The sequence below is a fragment of the Cupressus sempervirens genome, chromosome 7, assembly GCF_028749045.1.
Source record: "Cupressus sempervirens isolate cs-2001-9-10 chromosome 7, ASM2874904v1, whole genome shotgun sequence".
NCBI lineage: Eukaryota > Viridiplantae > Streptophyta > Pinopsida > Cupressales > Cupressaceae > Cupressus > Cupressus sempervirens.
The window spans coordinates 419,193,675-419,209,020 of record NC_143124.1 but is presented as its reverse complement, the minus strand read 5'-3'; the positions used below and the strand labels follow the sequence as shown (position 1 = coordinate 419,209,020).

General features: G+C 32.6%; 1 protein-coding gene across 1 annotated transcript; it reads right to left on the bottom strand.

Moving 5' to 3' along the window:
* Window positions 1-4,697: 4,697 nt before the first annotated feature.
* LOC149547326 (uncharacterized) lies at window positions 4,698-6,287 on the bottom strand. Its single transcript, XM_089794122.1, has one exon. The coding sequence runs from the start codon at window positions 6,285-6,287 to the stop codon at window positions 4,698-4,700; it is 1,590 nt and encodes a 529-aa protein (XP_089650248.1).
* Window positions 6,288-15,346: the final 9,059 nt, after the last annotated feature.

The window sequence follows — 15,346 nt, the reverse complement described above, 5'->3', positions numbered from 1 at the left end:
AAAATCATTAAGATTGCTCAAATGTTTTCCCCCTCTACTAAAACCTAGATTTATAGGGAGCCTTCAGTTGTTGCTAAAAAGATAAAAATTGAAAAAGTTGATGTCCTAGATGTTGAAAGTATTGATGGTATAACTAGTCTTCATGTGTTGTAGGTGAGAAAGGAGGACTCAACTAAGGATAAGGACATGTAAACAACTTGTTCACTCTATGGATTTCTACCAAATGTCTGGTTGCACCTATTATTAGAGAACCTGAGGAACCAAAGAAAGGCAAGATATATCCTATTTCTATGCTATTTTTTGACTTATTTTTTGTCATGTTATTTTTTGTTTAGCTCAAGGGTTTTCTATGTTGATACTTTATGGACTTGTGTAATGCCCAATGAGAATTTTTAGGCTAGTCTTATGTATAATGATGAAAATAGTGTAGTTATTAGTAGTAGTAGATTTAAAAACATCTTAGTTTGGGGTTTTTTTTTATATTAAGCAATGAGGTTAGTTAATATGTTGATAGTGAATTTTGGTTGATTTTTAGCTTTTCTTTTTGTTCTGGGTCAACCCCCATTTTGGTTTCTTTTTAATATCAAAAACATCTTAATGTTGTCATATATTATTACTGCAAATTGAAAAAGCCTCAAGGTTGACTTAATACATTTTTAAGGAATTAGCCATGAGAATAAAAGAGATTGATGTTGAGGATCTGCTATGAACTTCGAAGGAATTATATTGGAAGAGGAGTTATTGTTTAGTCAGTTAAAATATCTTGGATATGCTCATCCCAAATATTTTCTAGTGAAGCTTTCTTTTGAGGTTTTTTGGATAGTGGGTTCAATTGTCCTCAAGTCTCAACTCTTAACAAGGTTGGCATGACTCCTAATAGAGTTGGAATCTCCTAACATATATTCAAAGTCTCTTAATAGGGAATTATATGTATGCTCCTAAAAGAGTCCATCCTTTTACAAGGAACTTTATATTAGTACATCATATTGTGGACATCATTCCCACTGAGGTTTTTCCTCTAATAAAGGATTTCCCTAGTTAACATATTTGGTGTTATTGTGTATGGTTGTCTTTCTATGGTTTTTGTATCTATTGTTTGTATTTTTTTGAATTAATAGAGTTATTGAGAGTTATTGTAATTATATAACTAATTCACCCCCTCTCCCTAGTTAACTTGGTTGATTTTTCTTTCTTACAATTGTTATTAGAGCATTAAGTGATTGAAGGAAACATTTGAAAGGTTGAGGATATCTATGAATTTTTATTTTAGAAAGGAAATTCAAAAATTTGATGGAATCAATTATGACACCTAGAAGGAAAAGATGAAGATCCTCACTTTTTATGCATGGCTCTGGAATATTGGCTAATTATATTGAATGATCTAAGGAGGTGATAAAAGAAGATAAGCTTGATTCTTATGAACAAGATGGAAAGGATCCATTTATGCATAATATGCTTGCTACAGAAGCATTGTCGTCAGCTCTTCCTCAAACAAAATATGAAGAGGTACAATCTTTAAGAGTTGTACATTAAATTTGGATTGGTTTATAGGAAATATTTGAAAGTGATGAATATGCTAAGAAGACTAGATTACAAGTTGGATATGTATGTTTCAAGATGCTAAAATGCAAGAAGATGAAACTATAAGTGACTATTTTGGTAGAATATTAAAGATTATTGTGTGGAATCATAAGTTGCAATATATCTAAGATAGAAGAAGTGATTTTGTGGAAAATTATGAAGACTTTGACACATGCTTATCATCAAAGATTACAAATGATTGAAAATTTGTTCCCTATACACCTAACTTTACAAAGAAAACTCTTCTTGCAAGATTGTAGTGGTCTAAATTATAGTTGAAATGGAATAAATAACTACCTAGAATAGAAAAAATAAATTGGTGAATAGAGGTAGATACCTATATTCATGAGAAGTGTGAGTACAAGTGGAGATCAAGCTAGTAGAAACCAAGTAAAGGAAGTAGAAGATAAGAAGAATGAAGCGGGACTTGGTCTACTTAATAAGAAAGAATCCAAAGGTTAAAAAATTCTTGTTTGTTGGACATGTAAAGAACTTCGTAATTATTAGTCTAAATGTCCTAAAAGAGAAAAGGAGTTTAAACCTAGTAAGCCCTACAAATCAAGAATACCTAAGAATTGATTCTATGTTGATGAGGATGATGATGTTGATTTTAAGACGGTAAGTTTCCTAGATGATAGTGATAATGAGGATAATGGAATTAGATTTTTTTCTATTAAGGAAGAAATCCATGAAAAAGAATTAAAGGAAAAAATTAAAGAAGAAAAAGAATTAGTATCAAAAATTTAAAGGAAAAAAGTTTGATTAGATTATAGATAGTAGTTGTTCCAATCATATGACTAGAGATATGAATAAGTGTTTTGAATTCAATAGTTATGATGGAGGAATAGTTAGAGTTAGAAATACTGCAACATGTCACATAAAAGGAAAAGGGTCTATTATAGTTGATGGAAAGCCTAACATAGATAATGTTTTCTTTGTCAATGGTTTGAAACATAATCTTTTGAGTGTTGGACAACTTGTTGTCAAGCGATATCAATAGCAGTTTACCAAAAATACTTGCATTATCAAGGATAAGAATGGTACATTAATATGTACTAGTACAAGGACAAGAAGTAATGTACTTCAATTGAACCCTACTGAAATGACATGTCTAGTTGCTAAAGTAGATGACAATTTTCTATGGCATAAGATATTTTGTCATATAAAATTTGATTACATTCTCAAATTTAATACTACATTTTCAATTAGATATTTTTCTAAAATTTGAAACCTACTAACATGTGCTATCAAATTTCTGGATTTGATTGTGTATAATTTTTTTACATCAACGTTTCGGATCATACTACATGATCCATCATCAGGATGCTAGAGAGAAAAGAGAACATGAAAAAATAGAATGCAGATCCAACCAGCTGAAGAAATAGAAGGGAGGGGGAAGGGGAGGGGAGAGAGTTAGTTGATGAGACATGCCACCTAACTCATAAGGAGAAAAATGAATTAAAAATAAAAATAATCCCAGGGGGGAAAGAAGGGGGAAAGAAAGACCCCAATCAGAGGAAGCCACCAAGCACAAAAAATAACTTAAGAAGAGAAAACTGAAGGAAAAGGATCGAAGAGAGAAAAATACACACACCGACGAACTAAAGGTGCATCAACTTGAATAAAACCAAGCGAGCAAAAACAAAGAAGCTCCAGAAATTTAAAATTACAGAAAAGTCAAAAAATCGAAGGGGACTAAGCCATAAAAGAAGAAAGAAATATAAAAATTCACCGAGCACGACAAAGAATAAAGGGGGGGAACTGAGAACCCAAACACTCGAACATCTAAAGAAAGAAAATACAATAGTACAAAACAAAAAAGGAAAAAATAGAAAAAAGGATAATATAGAAAAATGTATATATACATGTCTATACGTGTATGTATGTGTATATACATATATACCTTTATATATGTATAATAATGTGTATATACATATATATCTGTATATACATATAAATATACATATATACATGTGTAGACGTATATATATATATATATATACATATATATATATGTAAAAACATATATATGTATATAACTATATATGCGCATATATAAACATATATATCCATGTATATATATATATACATATATATATGTGAATATATATATATATATATGTAATGGTTACTTCTATATGCGTGAATAAAATAGAATTATATATATATCACTATTGTTACAAGTATATCTAAATATATATCACAGTATTATATATATATATATATATATAAATATATATATATATACATATATATATATATCTATATGTATATATATATATATACATATATATATCTATATGTATATATATATATATATATCTATATGTATATATATATATATATCTATATGTATATATATATATATCTATATGTATATATATATATATATATCTATATGTATATATATAGATATATATATATATATCTGTGTGCCTATAAACCTAAACAAGAAACCACGAAGAGGAAATTTTTTTAATTTTTTATAATAGATATTGTGGTATATATTTATATATATATGTATTAATATTGTAGCATATTTATATAAATCTCTATAACGATCAAAAAATAAATAAAAATTAAAAAATATATAAGAATATATATAAGCCTATAAACTAAAACAAAGAACCCTGAAGAAGAAAAAACACAAATAAATAAATAAAAGGATGAAAGAGAAAAAAAATTTTAAGTGAAAAAAGAAAAAAGGAGGTAGGGGCGCCACGAAATAAGCGAAACCACACATCGAAGAGCAAGGGAAAATAAAAATGAGACAGACCAAGAGACCACTGAGTGTGGCTAAAGCAAAGGAAAAAATGCCAACATACCAAAGAATTGAAACTGAGAAGACGACCACAAGGTTATAATAGGGACATAAAAAAGAAAGAAAAGCACATGCATATGCAAAAGAGAAAACAAAGGAAAGAAAATTAAACACTAACTGAAAAAAGGTAAAATAAAAAACAAGAAAACGATGTGCTCACCCAGTCGAAGGGCCAGGACATGGGAGAAAGGGGGGGGGGGGGGGGGGAGACGAGAGAAGGGAGAAGGAGGAGCCAGAGGGGAAGGAAGGGACAACGGGAAGCTTGAAGAAGGGGGAGACGCGAAAACAAAGAGAGCTAAGAGAGCGGCAGTTTGCGAAGGGAGGATAACAAAGGATGCGAAGAACTACTTAAGGTCCATCCTTCATCACGATTGAGGTTAGAAGGGTTATCATTGATGACAATGGCTTCCTTGAGCTTTCTTTTAGCGAATTTGTCTTCCCTGAACACAATTTGCGTCCTCTCTAAGCAGATATGATGCTTAGTAGAGGAAGAATGATCAGCTAATGCAGATTTGAGGACCCGCTCATGCTTGATGTCAGCGGCATGTTCCTTCATTCTAGTGTTGAATGAACGGCCCGTTTCACCAATGTAAGGGGTACCGCAAGAGCACATGACCTTATAGACACCAGAATTTGCAAAGGCATCCCTAGGGTCTTTGATGGGGGGAACACGATGTCTAAGCATGGATGCGGGCCTGAAGGCAACTCTAATGCCTTTTTTGCCCAAAATCTTGGAGATCTTGTTGGAAATCCCCTCGACATAAGGAATCAAAAAGAAAGGGGGCAATTGGGTGATAGAGAGAGGAGGATGAGGGGCCGAAAGAAAGAGGGAATTGGCCAAGGGAATAGCTGTGGATATTTGCTTGTCAGAGTATCCATTCCACTTGAATACTTGACGAAGGTGCGCGAGCTCTTGGTCTAGGTTATGACTGTCACAAATCCTAAAAGCTCTTAAGGCTAGGATTTTTAGGATCCCAACCTTTTGATAGGGGTGGTGGTGGGAGGCAGCATGGAGATAGAGGTCAGTATGGGTGGACTTACAAAAAACTCGACGACCAAGAGTGCCATCGGGTTTTTTAAGGATTAAGACATCAAGGAAAGGTAAGAAATTATCTGCTTCTAACTCCTTGGTGAAAGAGATGCCAGGAACTAAGTTGTTGATGTGGGCATGGAACTCTTCCAGCTTGTCTAGGCCATGCGACCAACAGAAATTGGTGTCATCTACATAGCGTTTCCACCACTTGGGTTTCAGAGGGAAAGAGTGTAAAGCCTTTGCCTCAAACTCTTCCATGTATAAATTAGCAATGATCGGTGAAAGAGGGGAACCCATGGCAACCCCCCCAACCTGCTCATAGATGACACCATTGAAGGAGAAGAAAGTGGATCTCAAGCATAACTCCACAAGAGAGGAAACCTCAGTCGAAACTTTCTTCTTGACAATATCTAAGGAATCAGGTATGGGAACCTTAGTAAAAAGCGAGACCACATCAAAACTAACTAAGATATCGCCGTTGACACAAGAGGCATCTTTAATGAACTGGACAAAATGGTTGGAATCTTTGACATAAGAGTCGAAATTACCAACGAGGGGGGATAATAATTTGGCTAGGAATGCCGCAAGCTTGTGGGTTGGGGAGCCTATAGTGTCAATGATGGGCCTGAGCGAAATATTAGCTTTGTGGATTTTGGGAACCCCATAAATGCGGGGGGTGAGCTCCTTCGTGGGCAACAATCGCTTTTTTGTATCAATGTCGAAGGAGGAATCATTGATAGCAGCTTTGACCTTTCTCATGATCTTAGCGCAAGGATTAGAGGCCACAATCTTGTAGCTACTGGAGTCAGAGAGGAGGTCCAACATCTTAGATAGATAATCAGACAAGTTCATAATTACCGTGGCATTAGCTTTGTCCACCCTAGTAATAATGAGATCAAAATTACGAAGAAGATTAATAAAAGTTGCAAACTCATGCGAGGGAATGTTGCTTCTAGGGGGCTTGGCCTTCCTGAGATCCACGGCACAATCTTTCCTGGCCTCTTCGATGGTATTGGCCCAAAGAGAATGAAGAGCATTCTCAATGTCCACCAAAAAATCAACGCGAGGGATGGTGCGGGGCGAGAGAGAGAAATTGAGACCCTGCTTGAGAACCCTAAATGCGAGAGGGTCGATGGGGGCATTAGAAAGGTTAACAACTAATTTGGACTCCCAATTATCAATGGGGCCACTGTTTGAAGCGGGAGGGAAAACTAGATGGCAAGGGGGGATTATACACGAAGGCAAATCTATGCATGGGGCCCGAGAAAGCACAGGGGATGGGTTGCTGATGAAGAGGGGAGGGGGCGAATGGGGAGAAAGAGGAGGGGATTGGCAATCGGAGCTGCTAGGAAAATCAGCACCTGAGCCAAGGACGCAATTCAAGGAGGGGGGTGGTTGGAAATAAATAAGAGAGATACTAGAACGTGTGGAAGACGAAGACGCAGGAACAGACTCATAAATATCATCAAATTTGAAACGAGAGGGGGAGGTAGAAGAAGTCGCACCTTGACATGACGGAAGGCAAATGTTGGAAGATGACCATTGGAGAATAGAGCTGTGCAGGGATCTGTACGAGCATGCCTGGAGCGACCACCCAGATGCCGAGAGATTGGGGGAGGAGATCGACTAAGGAGGACCACGCTGCAAGGGTCCAAGCATGGGTTGCAGAACTAGGGAAACCATTGCAGACACCGCCGCAGAGCTAGGACAGAGCGAAGAAAGAGATGACTGCTGAGGAAGAGCGCTACTGGGACGGCCACAAACACTGCAAAGCGACGGGTCTAGTTGCTACTCAGCACCACGTTGACCCCAGCAAGGGGGTGATAAGGGGAGCCCATTACGTAGGTGAAAGGAGAACTACTGAGTGCCATGATTGTAACGGAGCTTTTTCTAGAGGAGAGCATCGAACTTAGATTGTTGTCTCTGAACACATGCAAATTTTTGGCCCATGGCTTTGGCATGAGAGGTGACATCTAAATGGATCCAGAGGTCTGGTCTCAAGCTAGCCACAAGCTCGAGATGGAGTGGTAACAGCTTGGAATTCAGGAGATTAATTGCCCTCCGCGTCGATTTAATGATCACTCTAAGCAGAGAGAAAGCTGCACGCAGAAAAATATGTTTGGTGTGGACATTCCACATGCGGTGGATGATCTTGACAAAAGTGGGAACAATCTTGGAGTCCCGACAACGTTTCAGAAAGGCTAGATCTGCAATCTTCTTAGCAAGCTTGGTTCTAAGTTTCTCCAGCAATATAGACTTAACAGAAAATTCCCTCCCATGAAGGGTATCAATGAGATCTATTAGATTTCCACAATCCATCCTAATGTGCTATCAAATTTCTGGATTTGATTGTGTATAATTTTTTTACATCAACGTTTCGGATCATACTACATGATCCATCATCAGGATGCTAGAGAGAAAAGAGAACATGAAAAAATAGAATGCAGATCCAACCAACTGAAGAAATAGAAGGGAGGGGGAAGGGGAGGAGAGAGAGTTAGTTGATGAGACATGCCACCTAACTCATAAGGAGAAAAATGAATTAAAAATAAAAATAGAATGTGTAATGGAAAAATAGAAGAAAAGTTCATTTCCAAGCAAGGCATCTACTACTTTAGCAAAGTTGGAAATTGTACATACATATCCGAGTGACCATGTAATAACAAGAGCTTTTTATGGTGAAAGGTATTTTATGCTTCTTATTGATGATTTGACTAAAATGATGTAGGTTGCATTTCTTATAGATAATCTAAAATTTTTAAGAAATTCAAGATATTTAAGAATAGAGTTGAGAATAAATATAGTTTGAAGATTGAATGTTTGAGATCTGATAAGGGAGGATAATTTATTTTAAATGAGTTTAATAATTAATGTGAGGATAATGGTATAAAGGGACAATTTTCAACACCTAAAAGTTTCCAACAGAATGAGATAATAGAAAGAAGAAACTGATTCTAGTGAAAAAAGAAGCTAGAGAAATTATATTTGAGAAAAATGTGTGACATATTTTGTAGAGACAAGTAGTGAATATAATAGTGCATACTATGAAAAAGGTGTAGATTATACAAGGCACTGGTAAGACACCATATGAACTTTGGTTTGGGCATGCACCTACTATGAAATATTTTAGAATCTTTGGAAGTAAATGCTACATTAAGAGAGGTGATGATATTGGAAAGTTTGACTCTAGAAGTGATGAAGGAATGTTTCTTAGAAATTCATTGAAAAGTAAAGCATGCATATATTTCAATCAAGGATTGAAGACTATTGTTGAAAGTGCTAAAGTGAAAGTTGATGAAAAGTTTAGGATACAAGAAATAATACTTTATTATGATTATGATGGAAAAACTAATCAAATGACTAATAATAAGAATGTATAGGGGAATTATTTTTATTAAAATAACATTGATTTGCAAACTAAACTACAAAGAGATGAACAAGATCTAAGATCTAAATTTAGAGAAGAAATTAGTATTGAACAAGTGACACCTAAAAAAAATATGACAAAGAATCACCCTATTGAACAAATCATTGGAAGTGATAAAAAAGGAGTTATGAAAAGAAACAAGGTTAGTGAAGACTTGTGTTTAATTTCTCAAATTGAGCCTAAGAATGTTGATGAAGCTTTTAAATATGACCACTATTGTAAAGATGACTATTTGTATTTAACAATGTTTTGAGCACTTTGTTGAGAGATCTTATAGGTTGTTTTAGAAACGATTGAGATTTGATAGTTGACATAATGATACCTTTTTCATTGATGTCAATGGGGAAGAGAGTGACATAAAAAAACATTATATCTTATGAGGGACATGTAAGTGGAAATTAATTGATGTCAATGAGGGAGAGTATAGATGTTTGTGTAAAGGGGGAGATTAACACATACCTTATAGATATTTGATGTATAATGTGGTTTTTATTTAAACATTAAAAACTCTTAACAACTTGTATAAGTCTGAGAGTTATGATCACATTCATGGGCAACATGAATGGGGGGGGTAAAGGAAGAAGCATATTTCGTATTCATGGTACTTATATTTTTTTCATCTATGTTGCTATCAATGCCAAGGGGGGAGATTGTTAGCATGAATGTTATAGAATTGCTAGAGACATGATTTAGAACTTATATGTTGCATTCATGAAAGTGTTTATCATTGATGTCAACATATACCTTATTATATGAAGATTACCAAACTAATCAACATTCCTCCAAAAGTCATGTTTGAATTTTCTAGAAAAGCTCGGCATGATCTTGAATCTATATTTTTTAAGAAATTTTGTCCAATAAAACTAATTTCATCAATCAATAGATACTTGATCTATTGAATTTTTTCTTGTAAACTTCAAAAATCGTGTGTCTTGTAGCTTACTAAAATCTACAAGAGTAATTATTAATGTTCAATGAATTATTGATGCACTAATGGTAATACCTCTTACTCTAGTTAGTGTAAGTAATAATAGGTAAGAACATTATGGTTTTGATGTATCGTAAAGAGCTTAATGAATATCATGAATCAAATATGATTTCTCCTTTCTATTTGTTCCTTAGATTATCATATATAGTGATGACGCATTTTTTACCTCGATTATAATGTGGCATAATAATAAAAATTACCTTTTTTTCATACCACACAAAGTTCCATATGAAATACCTATCATGATTACATCAATTATTAGATCTATTTTTTTCATATAATTTTGTGCATGTTATTTGTATTATTTTCTTTATGGCTCTATATTTTTAGGACTCCTAACTTCCTCTCATTCTGTATTAACTATTTGTTCACATCGTTGTCTCATATAACTTCAAACACACTCTCTTTGATGGTGTCTTCATTGCTCTTCATTTTTAAATTTTAGTCTTTGGCAAGACATCCAACAAAAAACAAATGCATAGAATTTTTTAAAAATCAATTGATAAAAAATATATATTTGTTACTATTAAAAATATTTTTAAAATTAATATAATTTTTATTTCAAGTATAATAAATTGGTATAAGAATTGACCCTACAAAATTTTACTAAATCTTAGATTAATTATTGTTATTTGTTGTAATTAATTATTTTTATGTGTTAAGCAAATTTGAACCCAAGACCTCCTACATTAGAGGTTCACAAGTTACCATTGTGTTGTAGGTTGTTGCCTAACCTTGACCATTATGTTTCATACCATAATATAACTTAAAAAATTGTATAAAATATTTTTGTCATAGTTTAATTATTATAAATTACTATAGAGATTGAACTCACAAATTATAATTTCATCATAATATAAATTGGTTTTCAAGAGAATAAACACAACTTAAAAATAAAATAGAAAGAAATGGAAAAATTTAAAAAGTTGGCTCATAATTTACCATCATCTTGTAGGCTCTTACCTCACCTTTCCACTTTTTTTTATTATATGCATTGATAATTTATTATTTCACCTTTCCTTTGTATTATCCTTTAAAATAATTTATTTTAAATTTTGACTAAAAAATACCTTTTTAATAAAATCTTTATTAAATTTAACTTTTTTAATTTAAAAGTTTATTTTTTACAAAAAAGAGTAAAAAAGAGTCATTGTTAAAATTCAATCCTTAAAATATTAAAAACCTAATATTTTTATTTTTTTAGGAAATCATATTTTCCTTCAAACATTTTACTATATCCTTTTGAAATAAATTCAATAGAGAATTTTACTTTTAAAAAATCAAAACTCAAGGTTTACATAATACTAATAATTCTCTATCATGGCCTCAAATTTATTTTTTCTGTTATATAAAAATTTAAAAAACTACAAAAATTTGTGTTTAGCGTTCAACCACTTACTAGATAGTTTCTTTATTTTGTACATCACACAAAAAAATAAGAGTATATGCCAAGTTAGATCAAGTGTGTGTGTGTGTGTGTGTGTGTGTGTGTGTGTGTGTGTGTGTGTGTGTGTGTGTGTGTGTGTGTGTGTGTGTGTGTGTGCGTGTGTGTGTGTAGATATATGTATATATATGTATATGTATGTATGTATGTATGTATGTATATGTATATGTATATGTATGTATGTATGTATGTATGTATGTATGTATGCATATATATGTATATCTATGTAAATTCATTATATATGTATATGTATTTATGTGTGTGTATGTGTATATGTATATGTATATATGTATATCTATGTATATATGTGTGTATATATGTATATATATATGTGTGTGTGTGTGTGTTTGTGTGTGAATATGTATGTGTATATATGTACATCACACAAAATAATAGAGTATATGTTGCTGATGAGAATAAGGCTATTCTCTTGTTAGCTTCTTCACAAAATAGCTGATGACAATGTTGTAAAAAGTATGGTAACTTTCTACATAGAATTTAATAATGAATAATAATAAATATAAGTAAATAAGTAAATAAATAATATAACATAGAATAATATAAACTAACTAAATTTAATGAAAAGTCAAGATATGTTTAAACAAATAGACATGACTCCTTAAAATTAAGATATAAAAGGGAGGAGAGTTTGTTTTAGAGTGGGGGAGAAAAGAAGAGGAGAATATAGGAGTTCAAAAATGAAAAATAGAAGAGGAAAGTAATATGAAGAAAATAAGGAAGTGACTTTTTGAAAAGTTATTAATTATATTAAAAGGATGTGAACCTTTGAAAGGGTTATAATTATGAATAGTTGTGACTCTTTGAAAATATTGTGACTATAAAGTATTGAGACTTTTCCAAGGAATTTTAGTTACATATGAAGTTTTGTGACTTTTCAAAATGATTATATAACTATGAAGTGTTGTAACTTTTCGAAAGGATTATAACTATGAAGTGTTATGACTTTTCAAAAGATTTGTATTATGAAAGGTTGTGACTCTTCGAAAAAAAGAAGGTAAGAAAGGTATGTTTATGGAATATATTTATTTAATTATGTTTATGAATTTATTTATATTGGTGAATCATTCTTTTGGATAATATTATGTTACCTCATGGGGTTAACACCATGGATATTAATGAGAATAAAAATATGGAACATATGAGATATTAAGATCTCCATCATCCCTCGTGGATGAGAATCAATATGGACTCGAAGCATGGAACGTGTGAGATATTAAGATCTCCATTGTCTGTCATGTCCGAGAATCAATGTGCCAAAATATTCTAATGATGTCAACATATGCATATGTGATTATCCTTGGATAGAGGATTCCCATCGAAGAAGAGTCTTAAGGGGTGCACTTTCGAGAAAACAGTTAGGTAGCTATGAGCTAGGAAGCTCAATTTGGACATTTCCTTAAGATTGGGGTTAAATTAGAGGGTAAAATAATATAGTTAGTTTTATTATTGTTGTTATTCTAAACATTATTTTGAAGTTACTAGTTGTCCCAAACTAACCCTAATAGTGGGGACATTACATGACAATAGTGAGCACTTTATTTTTGGTAGTAGCTACTCTTCTTAGAATCGATATGAGGAGAAATAATCAATAATATTCATCTAGAAAATCTTTAACTATGGTAAATACCAAGAATAGAGGAATAAACTACAATAGATGTACAAATAATTATCATAGAAGATCCAAATCAGCAAGACAATAGAAGTCAAGGGAGAGAAAAGATGACTGTTGGTTTTCTGGAAAAGTAGACCATGTCAAAAAATATTGTAGAAACAACAAAAGAGAACAAGGAAGAGTTTAAGATAGTGAAGCCAACATATCTTATAATAAAAATGATGGTGTCTTGATACTATCAACAAGTGAGACTACTTCAACTTCTTGGTTAATGGACTTCAATGCTTCATTCCATTCATCCCCATGTACAAAATACATCACAAGCTATCAAGAATGTAATTTTGGAGAGGTATATTTCATAGATAATAAAGCTTGTGATATTATTGGTAAAGGTAATATTTTCTTATCATTAAAAGGAGGTGGTAAATGGTTATTAAAAGATTTATGTCATGTTCGAAAGTTGAAGACAATTTTTTTTTTTAGGAAGTCATATCTACACACAAGGCATATTTACTACTCTCACTAACACATGGAAAGTTAAAAAGGGTGCCATAGTAGTTGCAAAAGGAAAAAAATTTGGTTGTTTTTACATTGATTACAAATTTGGATGAAATGGCATGGATTATATTGATATCAACACTATTTCAAATTTTTATACTTGTGAGTGGCAAGGCATTATTGAAATTGCCAATGTGTGCTCTTCTATTACTTTTTATGGTTTATCACATGCTAGGAGTGACATGAATTCTCCAACACCATTATGGACATGATAAATTTTGTTTGATCATACATAGTAACATAAGTGTTAGAGAGCATCAAATGAAACAAAAAAAATTGTACATCTTCGAAAGGTAGCCATCATGAATTCTAGAGAAGTAATTCTCAAGCAAATGATAATACCAATAAGAGACATGTTGATTACAATACAAATTTAATTTGAAATGAGGGAAAAATGTTTAGGGATTAAGAAAATCTGCCAGATAGAGAATATTTCTTGGAATATTCTCTAATTATGAACTCTTGTATTATGAAGAAGTAGAGCTAGAACTTTTAATTTCAGATCAAGTTGAACCAACAAGTTTCAAATATGCTTGTAAAGCATCAAACTCTTACAAATGAGAGGCATCTATGAAAGAAGAGATGGACTCACTAATGGAAAACAGAACTTTGGATTTAGTTCCATTACCACCAAATTGGAAAGGATTAAATTTTTTTGGAATATTTGGTTAAAGGAAGAGGATAGAGGACAAAAGTGATACAAATCCAAGCTAGTTATAAAAAGGCTTTGATTAGAAAAAGGGAATAGATTTCAATAAAATCTTCTCACCCATGTCAAGATGACTACACTCTCTGAAATTTTTGGTTTAGCCAATGTTCACAACCTTTAACTCGAATAAATGGGTGTTAAAAATGCCTTTCTTCATGGTGACTTGAATAAGGAAACTTAAATGATGCAATCCAATGAATGTATTAAACATGGATAGGAAAATCTATTTTGCAAATAGTGGAAAAGCCTATGTGGACTCAAGCAACTACCGAGGTGGTGGTACCTAATGTTTGATAGCTTCATGACTAAATATAACTTTTTTTATTATGAATATGATCCATGGGTCTACTACATGAGGTTATGCAATTGGTTGTTTTCTTCTTCTTTTATTTTAAGTTGATGTTGTACTTGTAACTGATCCTTCTACGAAGTTGATTTCTGCATTCAAAGAAAACTTGTCACAAAGGTTTTCAATGAAGGACTTAAATTCAGCGAGATGAATACTTGGTATGACAGTTATCCATGATACACACAAGAGGAATATTAAGCTATCTTTAAAATGTAATACGTTCTCATGGTTTTGGAATGATTTTGCATGGAGAATGCCAAATCAGTCAACTCTCATCTTTCTGATCAATATAATTTACCTTTAGCCATGTATATGAAGACACAAGAGGAGAAAAACTATGAGAAAAGTATTCCATATTATTCAGCAGTGAGTACCCTTATTTATGTGTTGGTATGCACTCATCTAGATATTACCCAAGTAGTGAGAGTAGTGAGGAGATCAAAGATAATAAAATTGGGATGTAGTTAAATGGATATTGAGGCATCTTAAGTGTACTTTTGAATTTGTATTTTATTTTGGTGGCAAGGACAAATCATTAGGAGGATACAAATACTCTAATATGGACAATAGAAGATCCACTACTACTTACATGTATTTACATTTTCTAGAGCAACAATTAGTTTGGTGTCAAAGTTGCAATAAGTAGTCTCACTTTCATCAATCAAGGTTGTGTATATTGCTCTCACCAAAGCGGAAAAATAAATGATTTGGTTGCAACTCTTTTTTGGTGATCTTGATTGTCCTCAACAACGTTATTTTTTATTTTTTATAGTAAAAGTGTCACTGATTTTGCAAATAATGCA

Excerpts from the sequence above, each read along its gene's own strand:
- LOC149547326 (XM_089794122.1), bottom strand. The coding sequence starts at position 6,287 with ATGAACTTGTCTGATTATCTATCTAAGATGTTGGACCTCCTCTCTGAC.